At 39.7% G+C, this 20,110-nt stretch overlaps 1 protein-coding gene across 2 annotated transcripts in view; it reads left to right on the top strand.

The window, feature by feature from the left end:
• Positions 1–20,110, top strand: part of IGF2BP3 (insulin like growth factor 2 mRNA binding protein 3) — a 118,434-nt gene that overhangs the window by 81,136 nt on the left and 17,188 nt on the right. For both annotated transcript variants that reach the window (XM_065051309.1, XM_005510922.4), the window contains 5 exons: positions 831–1,115; positions 3,422–3,556; positions 4,148–4,270; positions 6,756–6,891; positions 8,680–8,811. In XM_065051309.1, coding sequence (XP_064907381.1) covers positions 831–1,115; positions 3,422–3,556; positions 4,148–4,270; positions 6,756–6,891; positions 8,680–8,811 — 811 coding nt within the window. The remainder of the gene's footprint in view (positions 1–830; positions 1,116–3,421; positions 3,557–4,147; positions 4,271–6,755; positions 6,892–8,679; positions 8,812–20,110) is intronic.

The following is a 20,110-nucleotide window of genomic DNA, read 5'->3' as shown; positions in this document are numbered from 1 at the left end:
GAGCTGAGCAACCGGGTGGATATTTGACACGATGGACCACAGCGTGTGTTGTGTGCATTTGGAAGACATCCCTCTGTGACATTTGACAGAGGGCTCTGCTTTACCTAGAAAGCACAAGAGAGCCTGAAACACTGTTTAAATGCCTTCTCACACCTCTGCATCTGTGGAGAGTTTAACTAGGAAATGAAAGCAAACACCTCTGTTAATTTTTAAACTTGCTTATAACAGGACTAGTTGGTAAGTTATGAGGTGCTGTTGCGGTCTGCATAGTGGTGTTTCAAATGACATTGTCTGGTTTTGAAGGTTTTTAATTTTTTTATTTATTTTTTTGCCTCTCCTGTCATAGCTATGTCAGTTATTGCAAAAACTCCAGCCAAATAGCTGTGCTGGCAAAAACCCTAATGAAGGTGCTGTGATAGCAGCTAAAAAGTTTTCCCTCTGGTGCAGCTTTAATTCTATTTGGGAAACTGATTTAAATTAAATCAGGCAAAAGAATGCTTTTGAGTGTATAAGCTCTGTCTCCTGTGAGGTTTTGCTGATAGGGTTACACCAGCAAAACCTTTAAAGTGCACAGAAGCCCAGAGCAAGCAAGAGCTAACTTGTAGTCCTTAATATGGTGCCTTAAATAAAAAGAAAAAGCTGTTCAATCAAAATTTTGACTGAAGAATTTTTCAATGTAACTTTACATATCGGAACCAGTTTTTAGCCTTGCCATGTGATTTAGAAAGAGCAAAAGTCTATATCTGAATGAGTTGTCATTTCATAAGGCCATGCATATGATCGTGGTTTTTTTTTTTTCCCCTCTTCTCTCCTTCCCTTTGCAAACAAAGAGCAATAGAAAAACTGAACGGGTTTCAGCTTGAAAACTATTCCTTGAAAGTTGCATATATCCCTGATGAAATGGCAGCCCAGCAACCTCCGCAACAACATCCCCAGGGAAGACGTGGATTTGGACAGAGGGGTGCTCCAAGGCAAGGATCACCCAGCGCAACCACGAGGCAGAAACCACAGTCGGACGTTCCTCTACGGATGCTGGTTCCCACACAGTTCGTAGGAGCCATCATTGGGAAAGAAGGAGCGACAATCAGAAACATTACAAAGCAGACACAGTCCAAGTAAGTTGTTTTACAAAACTGTAATTGTAAGCTTTAATATTGTGTCCTCATCTCCCATGTGAAGGAAAACTTGCAAAACTTCACAACTAACCTGTGTGGTCAGAGAGCAAATGAAGATAACAAGGAAGTATTTTGCAAGGTTTATTAAAGGATTGAATTCTGTACTCGACACGTGTTCAAATACTAGCTGACTTGTTTCTTCCTTTTTTTTTTTTTTTTTTTTTAAAAAATGAAATTGGGCTATGCTAGTAGGATAGTATTTGATGCTGGGGAATTTGCTTACAGACATACTAAAAAGGTTCTGGCACAAGAAGTGAAACTGAAAAAGCTGTAATATGTTGGTTTGTGGGACATACAGTCAGTGTGGTGACATATCCAAGACTTTAAATGTTTATTCTAGCTTTAGCTTAATTTAGAGTGTTCTTAGGACTTTAAAAATGTTTTCAATTCAAGGTGGGGGGGAAACCCAACCAAACAAAAACGCAACCAAAAACCTAACCTTCCCCTTTTGCATCGCTACGCCTTGCACCTCATCCCCATGTATTGCTCGTGAATACATTTGTTGTTATCAAGTTGCAGACCACACCAAAACACAGATTAAGGAAATGCATGGGAAGCAAAAAGCAAGCTGCTAAGTGACTTAAGACGCTTAGAGCACTGGAGTCTAGAGATGCTGGACGAGATTGTTTCTATTGTGTGTTAAATCCCTATCCACAAGGAAGAGCTCAGCACACATGCAGAGGGAGGTGGGGATTGTATTTGAAGTATTCTTCCAGGATACCCCTAAGAGTGAGGAGTGAAATATGCTGCCTTCAGCTGGTGTGAGCCCCTAGCCCTCTAGTTACAGCATGCAGGACCTGTAAATGAGCTGTAAGTGAGGGGTGTGAGGGTGGGTGGCTTCAGTTTTGGGAGTAGTTAATGAGGATGAGGGAGTCCTCTCTAATTACAACCCCCACAAACAAGCAGGCTTCCCCTCCTCCCTCAAACCCAGGATTATCATGATGTTCCTTTCAACATCTCATTAGCATGTTGTATCCCAGGAGACTTCTTGTGTTCAACAACACAAATTTAAGAGGTTTGTGGTGTCCTGATGAGACCTGGTTGTAGTTGCCTATGGGCAACCCGTTTTTCAGGGCATATCTAAAACTTATCTCTGACTATAAAAATCCTGGAAGACTGGCACAAGGTAAGCTTTTATCTCTTAAAAGAAGACTGGATAGAGCAGAAATAATCACAGGCTGCTGACTTTACAGATACATGACTTTAAGAACGTTTTTATTGTTTTGGGGTTAAGAAAAGAAATGTCATCTACTTCCAGTTGAGGTAATGATTGCCATGGGCTTCTTAGAAAACGTTGCATCGTGAAACAAAATGAATTTTCACTATCAGAAAGCACAGGAAAAATTAAGAGGTTTATTGAAAAGCAGCATAGTTGTTTGTCAGGTTTGGAAAGAACTGTGGTTTGGAGAAGAGGGGAGGAAGCAGAAGTGGAAAGAGTATGTGACTTGCAGTTACTGGCAGAGGACAAATGATATTCAAGGAATTATCTTGAAGCAGGTCATAATTAGTTTTTGTTAAATTCCTAGAGCAAACCAAAACATGGTGTAGACTAAGACTGGTAGTTATAGGGTGGTAAAGAATGGAGCTAGAGGAAAGGTGATGTCAGGAGAAATTTTAGGCTTAAAAAGCATAGAAAAGTAATCTTGAGGATGAATGCAAATACCTTGCATGGTCATTATTAGTGAACTGGCTGGGTTGGTAATGGAGTATTGAGAAAGTCTAAGGAAGTGCTGCTTTCAGTGGTTTACTCCAGATTGTCTATTTAACAGATCCCCTGAATATCTTGATGGGAGTTAAATGAGGAAAGGAGATCCCAGTGTCCATAAAGACAGGGCTTAGCTCAGGGGTGTTCAACTCATTTTCATTGGGGGCCACATCAGCCTCACAGTTGCCTGCCAAGGGCCGAATGTAATTTTAGGACTGTATAAGTGTAGGAGTAGTTACATTTATACAGTCCTAAAATCACATTCGGCCCTTGGCAGGCAACCGTGAGGCTGATGTGGCCCCCGGTGAAAATGAGGTGGACACCCCTGGTTTAGCTGGTAAAATCAGGATAGGAGAGGTTCTTTATCACACACACAAAATAATATTTAGATCTTTAGGCAGTTGTATATTTTGCAAAATTAAACTGCTTGAATAATGTCAGTGTTAGCTGAAAATAAATTAGTTTTATGAGAGCTGGAAATATGCAAAGCTTACCATACAGTACATGGTTACAGTTATTGTGTTTTTTTTTTTCTTTCAAGAATTGATATTCATCGTAAAGAGAATGCAGGTGCTGCTGAGAAACCAATTACCATCCACTCTACTCCTGAAGGCTGCTCAACGGCTTGTAAAATTATTATGGAGATCATGCAAAAGGAAGCTCAAGATACTAAATTGTGAGTAAAAGGCATTTCATTGTGGAGGCATTAAAAATTCTGAATTCTTATTGACTCAATTTAAAGATGTAGTCTTTAAAAAAAAAAAACCTCAACAAGTCAATATTTTTCTGAATATTTTTTTTGCCCTTATCTATATTTAAGTAGGTAAAGGAACTAAGGCTTTTTTTCTTTCAGGGCAGACTGCTTGTTTGCTTAGACCCAGCACAAATCTGTGCTTTTAGCCATTGTCTGGCTGTGATTTTGAGGTGAACTGGAGCAAATACTGCAGTTTCTTGAGTAACCACTAGTTTTTAACCAGAGTAGTGTAACAAGTTGTGAGTTCTCACTAAAAGCTTTAAGGTATATTTCTTCCTTCCCAACAGCTCTTGCTACTTCATTCTGACTTATTTAGCAGGTATGTTATGAGGAAGCTATAGATGATAGTGTCGAAATGTACATTCCACTTGGACTCATTTTGCATATAGTATAAACACGTGTAAGTGGATTGGAGTTGTACATATTTCTATGAAAATAAAATTTATCCACAACATACATAAAAACTTGCACTCTGGTCTCCGAAAGTCTCACTGCATTTAACTTCCATTACAGTACGGAAGAAATTCCCTTGAAGATATTGGCACATAACAACTTTGTTGGTCGACTTATTGGCAAAGAAGGAAGAAACCTGAAGAAAATTGAGCAGGACACAGATACTAAAATCACAATATCTCCGTAAGTTTTCAGTGGCCTTATCTTTCTGTGAGATGTCTCAAATAGCAACAATACTGCTGTGGTACGTTCAGGTACGGAGTCCTTACAAAAACACTACATGTGTATTGAAGGCTGAGATAACAGCCTTTTGGAGGTCTTTCCATAATGTGGATTAAACTGTTACTTAAGCTCAGTTAAATTTAATGTAAACAGTGAGTCTTCATTGTAAACTCAGTCAAGAGCAAGCCTAAAAATATCATAGGCTATGTGGAGCCTGTGTTAGACTATATTTTAAGTGTCAGTTGTTTTTAACGTATTATGCCATATGTAATGACGAGTGTTTTAAACTGTAAGCCTGGATCAGTTCTGAGATATGTGTGAAAATGAGTGAAACTACTGATGTTTTAGTTTCTGGTATAGATCAGAATTTTGGACAAGAGTGAAGGAAAAAAAGCAAATGAATATTGAGTATTTTTAATAGCAGTTCTGTCCCTCTGGCCACTAGCAACCAGATTAAAATACATGGACTAGTCTTCTTCTAAGTGATAGCTTTTGGTCTGTGAATTTGTGAAGGTAACTGAGACCTGGTCAAATTTAGCTGAGATTAAACAGGACTGAGTTTACACCTTCACTGCAAATCTGCAAATCACTGATTAGATTGATATCTCTGTAGAAGCTTGGATGTTAATAGTAGTTTTGCTCTGGAGCAATATCCTCAGACAACCTCCTGTTTTGGAAAGCAAATGCTCTGATGTGAACTTACAATCATTTGAGGGCATCTTAGGCTTTAGCAGGAAAGGATGAGAGTAAGGCTTGTAGATTTTAGGAAATGGAGGAAGTTTAGAAGACACATGAAGACATATGAAGAGGTGTGAATATGTGCAGGAGACAAAACCAAAAAAGTGTATTGCAGAAAATAGCTCAGGTGAAGGCAAGGAAGCTAAGAATGAATAAGGTTCCTCAAAAAGAAGAAATTCAAAATTGTGTGAAAGAATCTAAGACCTTCCTTGAAGGCATGCAAACATTTGTGGAATTAGTCTGAGGAAGAGAAGTAAATCCGTTGGAGAAAAAGCACCCAAGTAAGTGTTTCAGGAGTACATTTTTGTAAGGCCAGCATGGTCTCTTAAATGTGTTGGCATAAACATTTTGTTTGCAAACAGTACACAGGCTGTTAATGCTATTTCTTAAAGGAAAATGAATATGTACAGGCTAAATGGGATAATGGTTTTCATTCCGTGAAACCAACTTGTCTCTTTTGATGACACAAATAACACGTTGCCTGTAAACATTTGCAGAGTATTTTTTATTTTAGCAAGTTTAATGGCTTATTTGCATTAAAATCTTGGCCTCAAGATCACACTTGTCATGCTATGCCCGAAATAACCCCATGAAGTCGCTTGGTTTAATTGGTGCATAAAAGAGGGCAAATATATCCATTGATTCTGCTTTGTCTAATTAGTCTTTCTCCTGATCTCTTCATTCAGGCTTTTTGGTAAGCTTGTCCATAAAGTTAAAGGCAGCTGGTTTGGGAAAGTGTTTTCTCTCTCCTTTGGGGTGTTCTCCACTACTTTCCTTCCCGAGGCAGTAACTCAGTGCTCGCACACCAGAGACTTAAGGATTGCTCCGTGAATGCATTTTGTGTTTGCTGCTGCTTAACTGAGATGCACAGGTTGCCACGTGCTGCCTGCTGAGCAAGAAAGCAAGCCTTGCATGTTGCTTTTTCTCTCCTTCCTACCGTGGGTTTCACTACCCCTGCTGCACCATGCTCTAATTTTTATTTTTTAGGTTGGTTTGTTTGTTTATTTGTGGTTTTGTTTTGGGTGTCGTTTTTTTGGTCTTTACCACTTCAGCTCACCTTTTCTCCATACATGGATATATCATGGCTTCCCAGCTGGTTTCTTCCATTTTACCACAGTAGGTCAGCATTTGTTAACTAACAAAGCACTAGTTTAATGCTGTAACCCTTTCATTTTCTCAGAGGAGATACTAGTGTTTTGCAGCAGATGTTGACTTGCACACAGTTCCCACCTCCCCCTTAGGATTTGGAGGCTCTTCTGCAGTTTCACTGAGGGCTGGGCTTTTTCTCCCTCCTTCCTTAAGGAATCCACAATTGTTCTCAAGGAAAAAAGTTTCTTATGGTCTGTGTTTCTGGGATGTCTAAAATCCCTGAAGCCCTCTCTCTGTTAGTAGGGCTGGTGTGGAGTGCAAAGCTGAACCTCGTGCTCTGCAGCTCATGTTCCTACAGAGCATGATGGTTTCCATCTTGTGTTGCACCTAAAGCACAGCTCAACCACCTGATGCCAAACGTCGCTGCATCAGTTTTTGTTGAGTTTGCTGTGAGGACAGAGCTTCTCCAGATTCTCTGAGAACTGTGTTTGAGCCCTGTTATAGATTGATGCAACAGTCTCTGGAGGGCAAGCTCCACATGCTCGGATGTCATCCCACTTGAATCATAAATCTGGATTACCCTTTGTCTGCTGATTAATCGTGCTTCTGTTTTATCTAGATTGCAGGACTTGACACTCTATAATCCGGAAAGGACCATTACAGTTAAAGGCAGTATTGAAACTTGTGCCAAGGCTGAGGAAGAAATTATGAAGAAAATCAGGGAGTCTTATGAAAATGATATTGCTGCTATGAATGTGAGTTGTCTTGTTGCCCGGACCCTTTCTAGAACTAGAACCATGGAAAGGATTAGGTGTGAGGGGTCTCTGGAGGTCACCTGGCGCATTGAGGGGTTGCTCAGTATAGGGCCCACTTCTGAGTTACATGAGGTTGTATAGGGACTTGTCTCCTTTTTGATCATCTCCGTGGACAGAGTCCACAGTCTCTCTAGGCAGCCTGTGCCCTGGCTCAGTGTTTTCATGGTGAAAAGTTCTTTCCCAACAGCTGATGAATATTTCCCTGTTGCAACCTCTACCTGTTGCCTCTTGTATTAATCTACGGGGCTTGGGCAATGTTTTTTTTTTGATTATTTATTTATGTACGTATGCTATTTTAATTAAGGTTTTTCTGATTTGTTTTGAGTAGTGGAACTGAGAAATTGATCTAGATTGAGGTCACGAATGAGCACTTTTTTTGTCATTGCAAAAGCCTAAAAGAATGTGTTTATGTACTATTGTGGTTTGTGTGCTCTAGTTTGTATATGTTCCTTAAAGTAGTGATTCCCAGTCTCTTCATGTTAAAAGTGTAACAACACGTGGATGAGGGATCTCTCCTGCTTTCAATTACTTAAATTAAGAATGCTTTATTAAGGTTTTTCTTGATATAGATAATAAAGGCATTTAGTTAATCAAATATGATTGGTGATTATATAACAAAACCCCCACACCTCATTTGTTTGCCAAAGTATTACTAATGCATATTGAGAAACTATTAAGATTTTTTTATAAGTTATGTAGAGCTTTTTGCATGTGTATTGAAATCTTGTGTTCTAGAGTGAAAACAGTTTTTCAGTTTACAGTAGTCTCTGATTTTCTAGAAACAGCTGTTCTTCAGTGTTTCTCTGCTAGCTGGAGAGAATATCTTTCTCTGTTTTTCCTCTCCCTCCCATACTATAAGCAAATCACAGGATACAGACTACACACCATGAGGACACAAAGTATTTTATAGTGGTACATTTTTGCTTCATATAGTGAGCAGAAACATGGGTTGAGTTTGAGCCTCTGCTGTTTGGCAAAGGGGTGGGCTTTTTGGTGTCTCATGATTGGCTTATGTTGATGGCTTGAGATGGTGTCAATCTCTAGCTGAGGTATTTCTAAAGTCACATTACTGGGAAATAATCTGGAAAAGTAAAAAAGGGTACTGATAAGTTTTGTGTCATGGTCAACAAATGCTTCCTACCACTTGATGCTTTTCTCAGGTGTGGTCAGGTAAGGAACATGCAACTTTAATAGTTGATGATTTCCCAGGAAATGCTTGGAAATATATTGGGAAAAATAAAATACTTGATTTTTTGCATGGCATGGGAAGGAAAGGAAACAAGGGGTAGGATGGAGTTATAATGCGGCATATACCCCTAGTATATGAAAGGTCATGGCTTGTTCATGGGATTTCTCTCTTTCTAAAAGCCTGTCCTTTTAGTATAACACAAAAAGAAACATTTCTTTCTCCAATAGTTCTGTTCTCTTTGGAAGCAATTGTACTATTGCTTGAATTTCTTTCTATAAAGTTTTTCATGAGTTTCACTGATCAGGTTGTAGCAAGCGATTCCCACCTGTCTTCCCTACTACATATTTTTAGTGCTATTGGTCCATGCGTATGTCTGGGAAATAGGTTTGAAGCATAGTCCTCGGTGTAATAGAGATTATTTTTTTTTCTTTTAAATAACGCACATCTTCTGAAAAGGTTAATAGCTGATGCCAACTAGGATTGTCATTAAAGTTAACAACCAAGACTGTAAATCTTAAATAACTCTTTTGCCATTGCAGCTTCAAGCACATTTAATTCCTGGGTTAAATCTGAATGCCTTGGGTCTGTTCCCACCTTCTTCTTCAGGAATCCCACCTCCCGCAGTGAGTGTTGCCTCCGCTGCTGCTGCTGCTTCATATCCACCATTTGGGGTAAGGAAAATCCCTGATTTTAGATGATTAGTGGATGGTGATAATCTGTGCTATGCTGCTGTTCAAAACTAATCACTTTGCTGTATTTTTGTCAAATCACCTCAAAGATCTGGGGGTGACGTTTTATCAGTTTTCTTTATGTTCTGTCTTCCTGTTTGCACACTGAAAGTATTTTATGGGGCTGCAGTTGGAAACAGACATTCATTGGTCATTTAGTGAAATGCTCAGTGAAACCAGAAAATGGTGTTTCTTAGATAAGTGTTAGACCTTATTTTCTAGAGAACTTGAATTATTACAGAAAGACATGTCATATAAAATGGAATGTAAAAATTGCTGGAATTTGCAATTAATAATGCTAGTCTGTAGTTGTATTTCTATTGATATAGAAGGAAAAAAAATGATCTCTTGTCATAAAGCAGGGATCTAAAACGAAAATCTTTGTTTGAGTGCTGCGGTTTTATAAATGTACAAGCTCTGTTGAAATGTAGTATTGCTAAATATATAAGATTTAAATTACATAGACTAATCTCCAGAAAGTTGTGATATACTTGCTGCATTGCTCTCTAAGAAATACATGAAAAAAATTCAATAGAATTTTATTTGAATCCAGTCCTTATTAGTAATCATAAATGAGGTCTTTTGCTATGGAGCAGAAGATAATTTGTTGTATCAGAAAGATCTGGAGTCTTTCTGGAAAGAGATGGTGCTCTGCTAGTCAAGAAAAGACAATCTCATTATAATGAGAAGAATATTTTTCATGTCTTCCCTGCTTCTGGTGGCGGTTGCTGTGGGCAGCTCAATGGAAGATGACTTTTTAAAATGAACCCTAACAAGTGGATAACAGAGATTTACAAACTGACGTGGCTGACTGTGCCCTCTTCTTTGCTCAACAGTAACATCTAGAGAGTTGAGCCTGAGATTCCTCATGACCTAGAAAAGTGAAAATGTGGCACAGCACACTGAACTTTGTCAAATAACTCAAGTGGGTCTATATATATTGCATTAAAGGGAAGTTGTTGCCTAAGTACTTTTCCCAGAGGAAGAAGCCAAGAAAATGTCATTGCAAGGAACAGGAAAAATTCCACACTTGCAGCATTGTTCATGGGAATGAACAACTTGGGTGTTACGAGAATATTAAACTATATTGAGTATAATAGTGACTTTATCAGGAAAAGGTGCTCCAATGAAAACTACAATGGAAATATCTTTATACTCTGTTATTTTATTGCTAATAGCAGTGCTTCTATGATAAAAAAGTTCTCTCCACCCTTAGTCCCTGTGCACTTTGATTAGAGTGGCAGGTTTCTGCTTGTGTAAAATGACTTACATTTTGTGTAAAATGACTTACGAAAATCTTACTATTGTGTAAAATGACATCTGTGATAATGGATTGTCTTGACTTATTACTACTTTTTTCAGGAGAAACTAGAAGTGATTTGTTAATAGTGTATAACTTTAGTGGTATGAGGAGTGTAGCTTTTCTTCTTACTCCTGGTTTGCAACCTACTTTGCTACTCTTGATTTTCACACTATAAGCCTACAGGTTCTTTTCCTCACTTGGCTTATCTTCATTTCTTTATCATTTTTTGCTTTTGTTGTGGTTTGTTCTTGATTTTTTTGCTTTAAACATGCACCTAAACAGTGTTCAATTTGGTGATTTCAATCGTAGTCATGTCTGTCCCTCTGCTAGTGTCTGTTTCTCCCTGCCAGATGCACCTTTTTTGGCCTGCTAGGAATCTCTGGCATTTTCCAGGTTTCTGCAAATAAGATAGTGGCAACATCTGGGAAAAAAGGCATCAAGAAACAAGTGTCACAGTGTAAAAGTGTGGGAGCTTTGCAGCTGGAAGGATTACAGTGTCTGAACTGTCTCGTTCCCATTTGTGCTGTTTGCTCAGTCCTCTGAATAAGCTCTCATTCCAGATAGTCTGGAAGTATGAGAAGCTAACATGCAAAAAGTAGGGATAAACTCAGATTCAAAGGATAAACTGGCTTTTGTGAAGGCTGGGGGTGGTACCGGGACAGCCCCTGAACCTGAAACTAAGGGCTTCTCAAACAAATGCATGAACAATTGAAACCATTTCACCTTTTCTTACTTACATGTGACCTGATCTGGAAAAGAGCAGGTGGTTCTGTGGACTTCAGGCAAGTCAGCTGTTCAGGTTACTTGGAGTAGTTGTCACTCTCTGGGGAGAGGAAAACACAACAAAGTATGAGTTTATCTTTTAATGGATGCAGTTTACAAAAAAAAAAGTTTCTTTTTTTTACTTTATTGGACAGAGTCTTGTAAATCTTGTTTGTGTATGAAGTTAATTTGTGAGTTTTACTTCTCTTTTTTTTTTTTTCTTTTCTCTAGTAGAACAGTTTTTAAGACACTGATTAAATAAGCTATTGGGGCATGTAGAGGTAGAAAGGGCAAAAGGAAAGGGCTGGCTATGTTTTGAAGAAGAAATGGAAGCAATCTGAAAAGCTAAAAGTAACCACAGAGAGGAATCTAGAAGAGCTCATAAGGGACTTACAAAAAAACAATAAATACTCTGTGTGAATGAAAGGGGCTTCAAAGAAACAAAGTCTTAGAAGAAGCATTAATTAAGAAATCACAGGGAGACTTAATGTCTGTTTACTTATGAGCTGCTTGTTACCAAGTTCCTTGTTTTAGCAAAGGTGTTTGGGCAACTTGAGTCCCTTTAACTTGAGTGGATGTCCTTGTTCACTTGGAGCACTGGTTAGCTGCCACTGAGGATATACCTTCCAGGTAGCTGAAAACCCATTCTGAAAATGCTGCTGGCATTGGGGTAAGAAGTATATCCTGCTGTAATCTTGCTTATTAAATGCAAATTTGGCCTTCTGCTCAGGGATGGACATGGGTGGCTTTTCCTTGTCACCTGTTTGTTTGTCTGAGCAAAGGTGTGTTCCTTGGCTATACCATCATCAGCAGTCTCTTGGCATTTATTATCATTGAAGTAGTTTCATGAATGTGTGTTTACAGAGAGCCTTGGGACATCACTGTGATGTGCCCGAGGGTTATAAACCTTTTGTTTGAATATCTTTGAGTGCATAGACCCTTTCTTCACCCTGTTGTGGGGATGGATTCACAAGTGGCTCTTTGGGTCAGAAGAGTTAGGTGGGTGAGTTTTGGGCTTTTGCAGAAGTTTCCACATGGAATTGATCCTTCAGATGTGCTGTTTTCTAGTGATAATGTGTTGCTATGATTTCGTGTAGGACTTGTTCCCAAAGAAACCTGAGGTGTCATCTTAATAATTGAAACAAGTGTCTGTCACATTCCTGATCCTGTTTTTTTTATATGGGTGGAAAGAGAAAAGTATGCATGGTAAACACATCTAGGATTTTGTGATGTTGTGAGAGCTCAAAGTGACAGGTCTCAACACCCATATATACAGCTTTAGCCAAGTAGTCCTAAAATGGAGCATTCAGGAGTTAGGGACTGAGCAATTTGATAGGTTTTGCTGTGTTCATGTGAGCTGTGTGATGCTTCACCGTCTTCCTCTTCATACAGAACTTTAAGGCATATTTGACAAGAGCATAAACACTGTTCTCCAGCTGCTTCAGGAACAGTCCAGTGTCACAAACTCAGTGGATGGAGATATTATCGAACACTGGTTTGCATTTAGCTCCTTGGCTTGGGTCAAGTTCAGGAGAGCAATTTCCATGTGACTGAGGTGCCTCATTCTCTATGGTCCATAGAGAGCCACCACGGAGAACATCAAAGTCTTACTGCACAGAGCCTCATCTAATTTAATCTAATGAGATGTGGTTTCTGTCTTACTAAGAAGCTGGTTGTAGCTTTACTCTCTGTCCTGGCAGGAGAGCCCACACAGGATGGCACAGGCTGTCCTTGTTATCAGTTTATGGATATAAACATGCATGTGTGCACACGTCTGCTACATGTGTCTGTAGCACATGGCTAACAGTGTCTGAGCACCACATCTGGTATAGGCTAATCATTATTTTTTGGGATAGTTACCTGTCATTAGCAACAAGTCTTAATATACTAACTGTGTCGCTTATTTGCAAAGTCCAAGCTTTGTTTGCTGGTTTAAAGCACTAATTTTGTGTAGTGATTTAAAATTGCATATTGTACTTCAATTCCCGAATTTTCCTGTCTCTTTTTGCAAAAAAACAAGATCTAGATACTTTTCTCTGTCTTCCTAAAAGACAAGTAAATTGGAATGTGGGAATCATTGAAATGTTTTAAGGTTTGAGGAAAAAGTAGGACTTGAGAAATGCCTTGGTTAAGAATATTAGGAGTTAAAAGTTGCTATTCTCAAATGAACATGATTTTACTTTTATGATCCTGGTGATGTGATCAAACTTTTTTTTTTTTTAATGAATGTGTGCCCTTGTGTGCCCATGCTAAGAACCAGCAGCCTTTTTCTGCTTGTTTGTACTTGATGTCTTGTCCAGCTGCTTTTGAGCTTGGAGAGCCACCACTTTCTGTTTACCCTTGAAATCTTTCTCCTTAACTCTGCACTTAAATGCTTGTGTGTGTTGCAGTTATGACATTTGTGAATAGTTTCATTAGTCTGCCCACTGGCACTTGTAATGAGTGTAATGAGCTGAGCACCTGCACAAAGAATTGGGATTTGTATGAGGAGGAGAGTGAGATTCTGCAAAAGTGAATATGCCCCGTGCTTATGTTTTCCAGATGATCCATTACAAAAAAAAAAGTTCTTAAAATTTCCCAGCCAAGCAGCTTCAGATGTAGAATTGTACCACTCAAAGCAGTTTTGATGAAGTAGTTGCTTATGTTTTCTGAACTTTGGGGAGAAATGAACACATACTTGTCTCTCAAGAATAAAAGTTTGTTCTCCTGAAATGCTGAAGATTTTGAAGCTCTAAACAAACATGAATTCTTTGTCTTAGAGTTCAACTGCGTACATTCATGCAATTAAATACACTTGGCCCATCTACTGGGGTTAAGCAGGTTGCAGCCTTCCTTTTATAACTGAAACTTTGCATGTTTAATTGTACCTCTGACTGTTTCTTTTGTAGCCTTTGGGTCTGAAAGCTGGCACCCTAAGCGGGTGGGGGAAGGAGGATTAACCTCTGGAGGGTTCATCCTGCACTTGAACATCCTGAAATGAAGTCGTAGAATTAATTCTCCTGTTAAGGGTTCCTGCCTGTTGTATGGCAGATGTACTCAAGAACATGTAGGAAGGTGAGAAGCAGGCAACTTTCCTCACAAGAGTTCACACTTAGCTGCTCTCTTGTGTCTGTAAGGTCCTGTGAGAGGCAGCTGGACTTCTGCTGTGTGAAAGATAGCTAAGGTGAAGAGATGTTTCTCCCCAAGCTCTAGGACTGCTTTCTCTACTGGTCTTTTCGCACAACCGTTGTAGCTTCTTGAAGCTCTGCCCTCCATGTGCTCTTTCTAACCTTTTCTTTATTCTCACAGTTTATTTTCAGGTTATGTGATATGCATAAAGGCTTCTAGGAAGGAAAAAAAAAAGTAGTTTCCCACAATAAACAAAACAACAAAATCAAATCACCTTTTTCTGATGACAAAAAAACAACCAACCAACCAAACATACAGCTAGGCTGATAGGTTGTTTTCCTTTATTCTTTTTGCCATCTCTTGAAGGTTTTTATTGCAGGTGAGGAACATGCCAATGGAAAACTTTCTCCTTAGAAGATGTTGTGGTCGAGCGAGATTCCTTCTTTATTCTTCAGTAATTTTCTTAATAATAGTAAAGATCTTCTATATCGCATAGATGTGAGAGAAGAAATAACTGTATTGTGCTTTTGGCAGGAAAGAAAAGTAATTTAAAATGAAAAAATTTCTTCATTGAGGGCCTTCATTTGATGCCCTGAGCATAGATGAGAGACAAGGAAGAGGAAAAACTGTCCTATGTTTCCAGGTACTTTGACTCTTACTTGGTGGAGTTGGGCTCCTTTGGATGTCTGGGTTTGACAGGATTAGCTTGTCCAACTGTTACATCTGAACTACCCAGGGGCAGTAATGTATGTACATCTATAATGTGTGTAGTTGTAAGTGGCTTTGCCCTAATTTGTCTAGCTTGTTAAGCAGTAGATGATTTTGTGAGGAGCATCTTACAGCCAAAAGAGGATCTGGTTTGGGGGGATGAAGGAGGATTTGGCAGTGTTTTTACAAAATGGTTTTGTATCAGTGAAATGAAAACCATACATGTGCAGCACACACAATCTTGAGAAGGGCACTATAGGACAACAACATTGTCTGACAAAAACACTACCAGCTAATTAGACTTCTTTTGATGATTGTAACCTCAGTGCCTTGAATGTACCTTTCCTGTTGCTTAGTTTCTTCAATTCATTAATGATGCGTTTTTGACAACTGAGAAATTTGCTCCATGGTGCATAACATTGTTCTGCCCTGTGGAGAAAATGGTTGGTCCTCTCACTGCCTCCAAGTCTCCTGCTCCTACCATGCTGTGTTGGCAGGGACCCATGTCCGGAGTAATCAGAAACTATTCTGCCTCTGGAGATGGACTGGCCCCCAGTGAGGGAAGCAGAAATGCAATTGGCATCATATAACATACAAAGATCTGGCAAGTTGACAGTTGGTATTTTTTTCTGAGGTGTTGAAGCCTCCGGTTGTTCTTAATAGCTCTTTCTACAATTCTGAGGTTGTCATAATGCATATAGTATCACTCACTAACTAGTAATGTACTCTTTTAAAAATAAAAATGGCTTCTTCCTCGCTGCAGGTTTGAATGCTTACAGTGGCATTTGTAGTTCCTTGGAACAAGAGATAAGAATTTGTGGTGGTCCCCTGCTCCCACATTCTTGTTGTGGAAAGATTCAGTGTTCCCTTGAACACCCCAAACTCCTAAGCTCTAAGTACCAGGGTTGGCATCTTTGAATGTTAAACTAAATGGGAAATATAATTCCTTAAGGTGCCAAATTATATTTTGTTACTAAAGCATGCTGAGCTCCTTCAGGCCAGAAACAAAAATAGGTCAAGCCCTCATTCTGGTTTAGCTGGCTCCACCTCTGATTTGTTTGTTCGTTAAACGTGATGGAAAAATTAGTGACCTTTCTGTGTTTTCACAACCTGTTTTTCTTGCAGCTGCCAAGGAATCTGAGAGCAGTGTCTTTGTAAACCGGAGATGATGAGTACCTGTGTCTTTCAAACCCACAGATTTCATGGGCAACTTCTAAGAGTCTAGTGTGTCACAGCCATGATTTTTGAAGTGGAAGTGTTTCTGTACATAAGTATTTTTGTTTTGGCGGTCGTACAGTGTTGCAACACCAAATACCTATGTTTGCTGCTTGTGAATGACCAGCAAAATCACTGCTTACGTAGTTTCACAATCTGTTCCTTATGTTGATTTCTGCTTTTGGCTGTCTATTCAGAAGAAAAGGTGGCAGATTGCTTTTTTTGGCATTGTGGCCAATCAGATTTTGCAAAAACAAAAAGTTCATGCCATGTTCAGAAATATGTCAGACCTGTTCCTGCTTGTGAAATGCCTTATAGCCAGCCTGCCAGAAAATGTTCCTTCTCTGCTTCTGTGATTTCTACCCCCTCATTCCTGGCTAGGTTTTCTTGTTGGAAACACTTCTGATAGGTGCGGTCCTGTTAGTGACTTCTAGTAGTCTGAGGAGATCCCCATGGCTTGCCAGTTAGAGGATGATGGTGATGAAAAGTACTCAGGTTGAGAGCCAAGAAGTGAGTAGTACTAAGTGAGATGATTTTAGTAGCATCTCACTTAAGGTACTGACCATTGTGTAATAACCAACTGTGTTTGGGTTTCAGTGTTGAAATGCAGTAGTCCCCAAACTGGAAAAGCAGACAGGGGTTATTGCTTAGGTTTTCAACCAAGAGGAGAAAGGGGTAGAGGTGCATGGCCTTCCTATGGGCTGATTGCCTCAAAGTGTCAATCTCTTGGCTCATTTAATGACAAAAGTGTTTCCTACATGATGCAACAGCAGCAATGCTTGCAGGCGATGGGGTCTGAATGCAGCAGGCTGCCAGCCCAGAGACCTGCATGGTGGAGAGTGGTGGTGTGATGAGCTCCTGGCCATGCTGGTTGAAGGTTGCTGCACGCATCACGTTGGAGCTGCTGGGGTGGTAGTTCCTTGTACTTGGAAATTCTTCCCACCACTCCTACCTCTTGCTTCTCTCTGGGGTTCAGGTGAAGCTGGAGCCCTGGGTGGATGGTGGCAGTACAGTTTGTGCATGGGAAGATGGGTGATGCTTCAGGGTGTCTGGAACAAACTTCAAAATACACATTGCTTCTTTTAAATAATGTTTTGCTAGCTCTTGACTGACTGAATCCAGCAGTAAAGAACTCTGTTACCTTCTGCAGGTAGTCCCAACTTTTCAGGTAGTGAATATGGCACAAGGTTCTAGACTTGCAGCACCGGCTTAAATGTGTTCTATGTAAACCTGAAAAGCTGGAAGGGTGGGGGGAGCTCACACTTCAGGTTTTTTTTAATCTACACTGGCAGCACCACTTCAGCTGATGTACAAGGTGGTGACCCAAAAGGTATTTGCAACGATGTTGTAAAACTATCGATCACGTTAGACCTGTCTACCAAGACTTGGAGTTTTCCTTACTGAGCCTCTTGTTTCCAGCGAAGGCTTAAACTTTTAGTATTAGTATTGGAAAATGAGTACACTAGGATTTCTTTCACCAGTGTCAAAAGATTATTTTTTATTCAATGCATTGAATCCTACTGGAATGTCTTCAAGGATATTTGGCTTAATGTTGGTTTCCTCTTGCTGCAAGTTTTTATTACTAAATAAATAAGAGCATTTAGTATAGCTGGTAGGCCAGTGTAATTCTTCACAGTCCATTGCAAAAACATTGCTTAAATTTTGGCTTTGGATCTAGTAGAGGGTTTGACTAAAACGATACCTCACTTCCTGACAAAGCTTAGAGTATTCTGAAAACTGAGTCATCTGTCTGTCTGCCTTGCCTTGGTTGTGGTGATCATGGCAGCTGGGAAAGGGGAGAATGGCAAAAGAGAACTTGTTAATGCAATCATCTACTGGTCATATTTTTATACTCGACGAAGTGGATTTGTTTACTATTTAAAAACATAAAACCACCAATATCCCTCTAGACTAGATGGCAGTTAAACAGTGGCTGAGACTGTTTCATGCAGTCATGAAATAGTTCTTAATTATTTCCCTCATAGCTACAAAAACTGATGCTGGCTAGAAATGGATAACATGACTTGTGACTCAATAAGTGTCTCATTCTAAGGTAATTCATTTGCAACACATTTAGAGTAAATGAAAACATACACTGGAGATGCACAATGGGTTTAGAAACCAGCAAAGATCTGGTTCTGCTCCTATTGATGTCTGGCACAAAATCCTGTTTACTTCAGTGGGTGCAATATTTTTAAAGATTTACAATCTTATCCCAAATGTTACCATGGATTCACCAACCACATGTACTGGATGGAGTGAGGGAGGGATCTGTGGAGATACTTAAACATGAGTGCAAAAATTTTGCACTGTTGGCAGGCTTGCAGAAAAAGACTGAGATCAATGCTCAATTTAACATGAGGGACACAGATAAGAAACATGTTCCCTTAGTAGCCCTGCAATGGCTGGGGTCACAGACTCATCAAACTCCTATACAGTGTCCAGTCCCCCAAATTCAGTGGTTTGGGACCTATATTTTTGACTACCACCGTCTATCTGAAGAATCACTGTTACATTTTTATGAGTTTTCATCCTTGCTTGGTCATGCTTTGGCTGTTACACAAATGCAAGATGAGGAATGCTTTTCCTTTAGGTGATCTGTCAGGTAAGAGAAAAGGTCTCCTTCTTGTGTGTGATTTTGGGCAGTTTGTAGGACTGAGGCACCAGGCCTTGGCAGAAAAAGTGTTAGAACAAGCTTATCCCAAGGGCAGCTATATAGATCTTTCAAACTCTGCAAGCAAGAGTTGCAGAAAGAAGAGTGGATCTGCAGATTTTCTTGGCTGGGAGCATCCTCAGCTTCCAGCTCTGGTGTGGAGCAGTAGCCCTTGTGTTCAAGTGCATGGGACAATATCCCAGGGAGGGGAAGAGCCTTACTCAAGCTGAGGCTTTGGAAACTCAGAAATGATGGCTCTGATAAGACAGTTTGCTGAGAGTAAACTGTAAGATGATAGGGGAGGCAGCAAAGAAGCAATTCTCCTGGGAAAAACTTGTGTAGGGTGGCAGAGCCTGGTTGGGGTGAAGGGGACCTTCCTGATGGTACCTGCAGTGCAGGGGCTCCAGGCAAAGCCCAGTGTAATGCAGAAGCAGCCAGGGGTCACAGGATTTAGGAACAGATTAGACTAGATCTTGCATGGAGGCGGTGGGAATTTAATAAATAGATAATTAAAATAAAAATGGTATGGGCTTTCAGGCTAGGGACAGATGGCTGGTGTTCAGGGACTTGCAGGAGGTATGGAAGGAGGTGTGTTCAAGCTGCCAAGGGAGAAAGAGTTGGATGAGTTTTAAAACGTTAGAGCTACTGGTGTGAAGCAGTTGCTTAGCTTCTTCCAATGGGGTAGATTAATTTACATCTCTGTGTTAGATCACTGTTTTCAATCATGATTTAAATGAGCAAGCAGGAAATCTGATTTGACTTATCAAGTTTTACATCTGTACTTAGGTTACCTTTCTGAAAGCCTTAGTGTAGTCTGTACCACCACAGATATCCTTGGCTAACACAGTGAATATATCTTTCTATTTAAACAAGTATGCAGTTTACCATTTTCTTCGGTTAATATATTTTTTCCATTTTCTGTTAAAAAGTGATGAATGGTGCTTTTCTTATTTGCTTGATTAATTTTTAACTTCTGATTTTCATCAGGCTAAATTTGGAGGGAAACTGGAATCCAATTAATGAACAAAACTAGCATTTAAAATTGTTTTCATTAGTTAAATGTGCTGGATATAGACAAAAATTCCTTATCAAGCCTGTTTTGTGTTTAAAGCACACTGATGTTTGTCGAAACAAAGCAAGTATTATCAGCTGTTTATGAACTGAATTAATGGTTTCTGGTCACCATGCCCTTCAAGAAACTGTTTCTTAGAACTAAGAAATCTTGGTTTCTTTGGTTTCTGGAGCGTGTGTTCCTTTTTTTTTTTTTAATTCTAAGAAACTAAGTTCTCCCTCTGAGCGAACATCCTGGTGGTGTCCGTGTGCCACAGCTATGTGAGACAGAAGCTTCTCTCCCCAAAGCCATATTCCTCAAGTGTCTGTGGGTCTCCTGCCCCACCACCCAGGAGAGGATGTAGCTTGTTTTATATTGTATGTGCCTGTTCAATGTCAGTATGGACTAGTCCTGAGCCCATCCCACAAGTACTGCTAGGGCA

This window comes from Columba livia, chromosome 2, assembly GCF_036013475.1.
Source record: "Columba livia isolate bColLiv1 breed racing homer chromosome 2, bColLiv1.pat.W.v2, whole genome shotgun sequence".
NCBI lineage: Eukaryota > Metazoa > Chordata > Aves > Columbiformes > Columbidae > Columba > Columba livia.
This window is presented reverse-complemented; position numbering and strand designations above follow the sequence as displayed.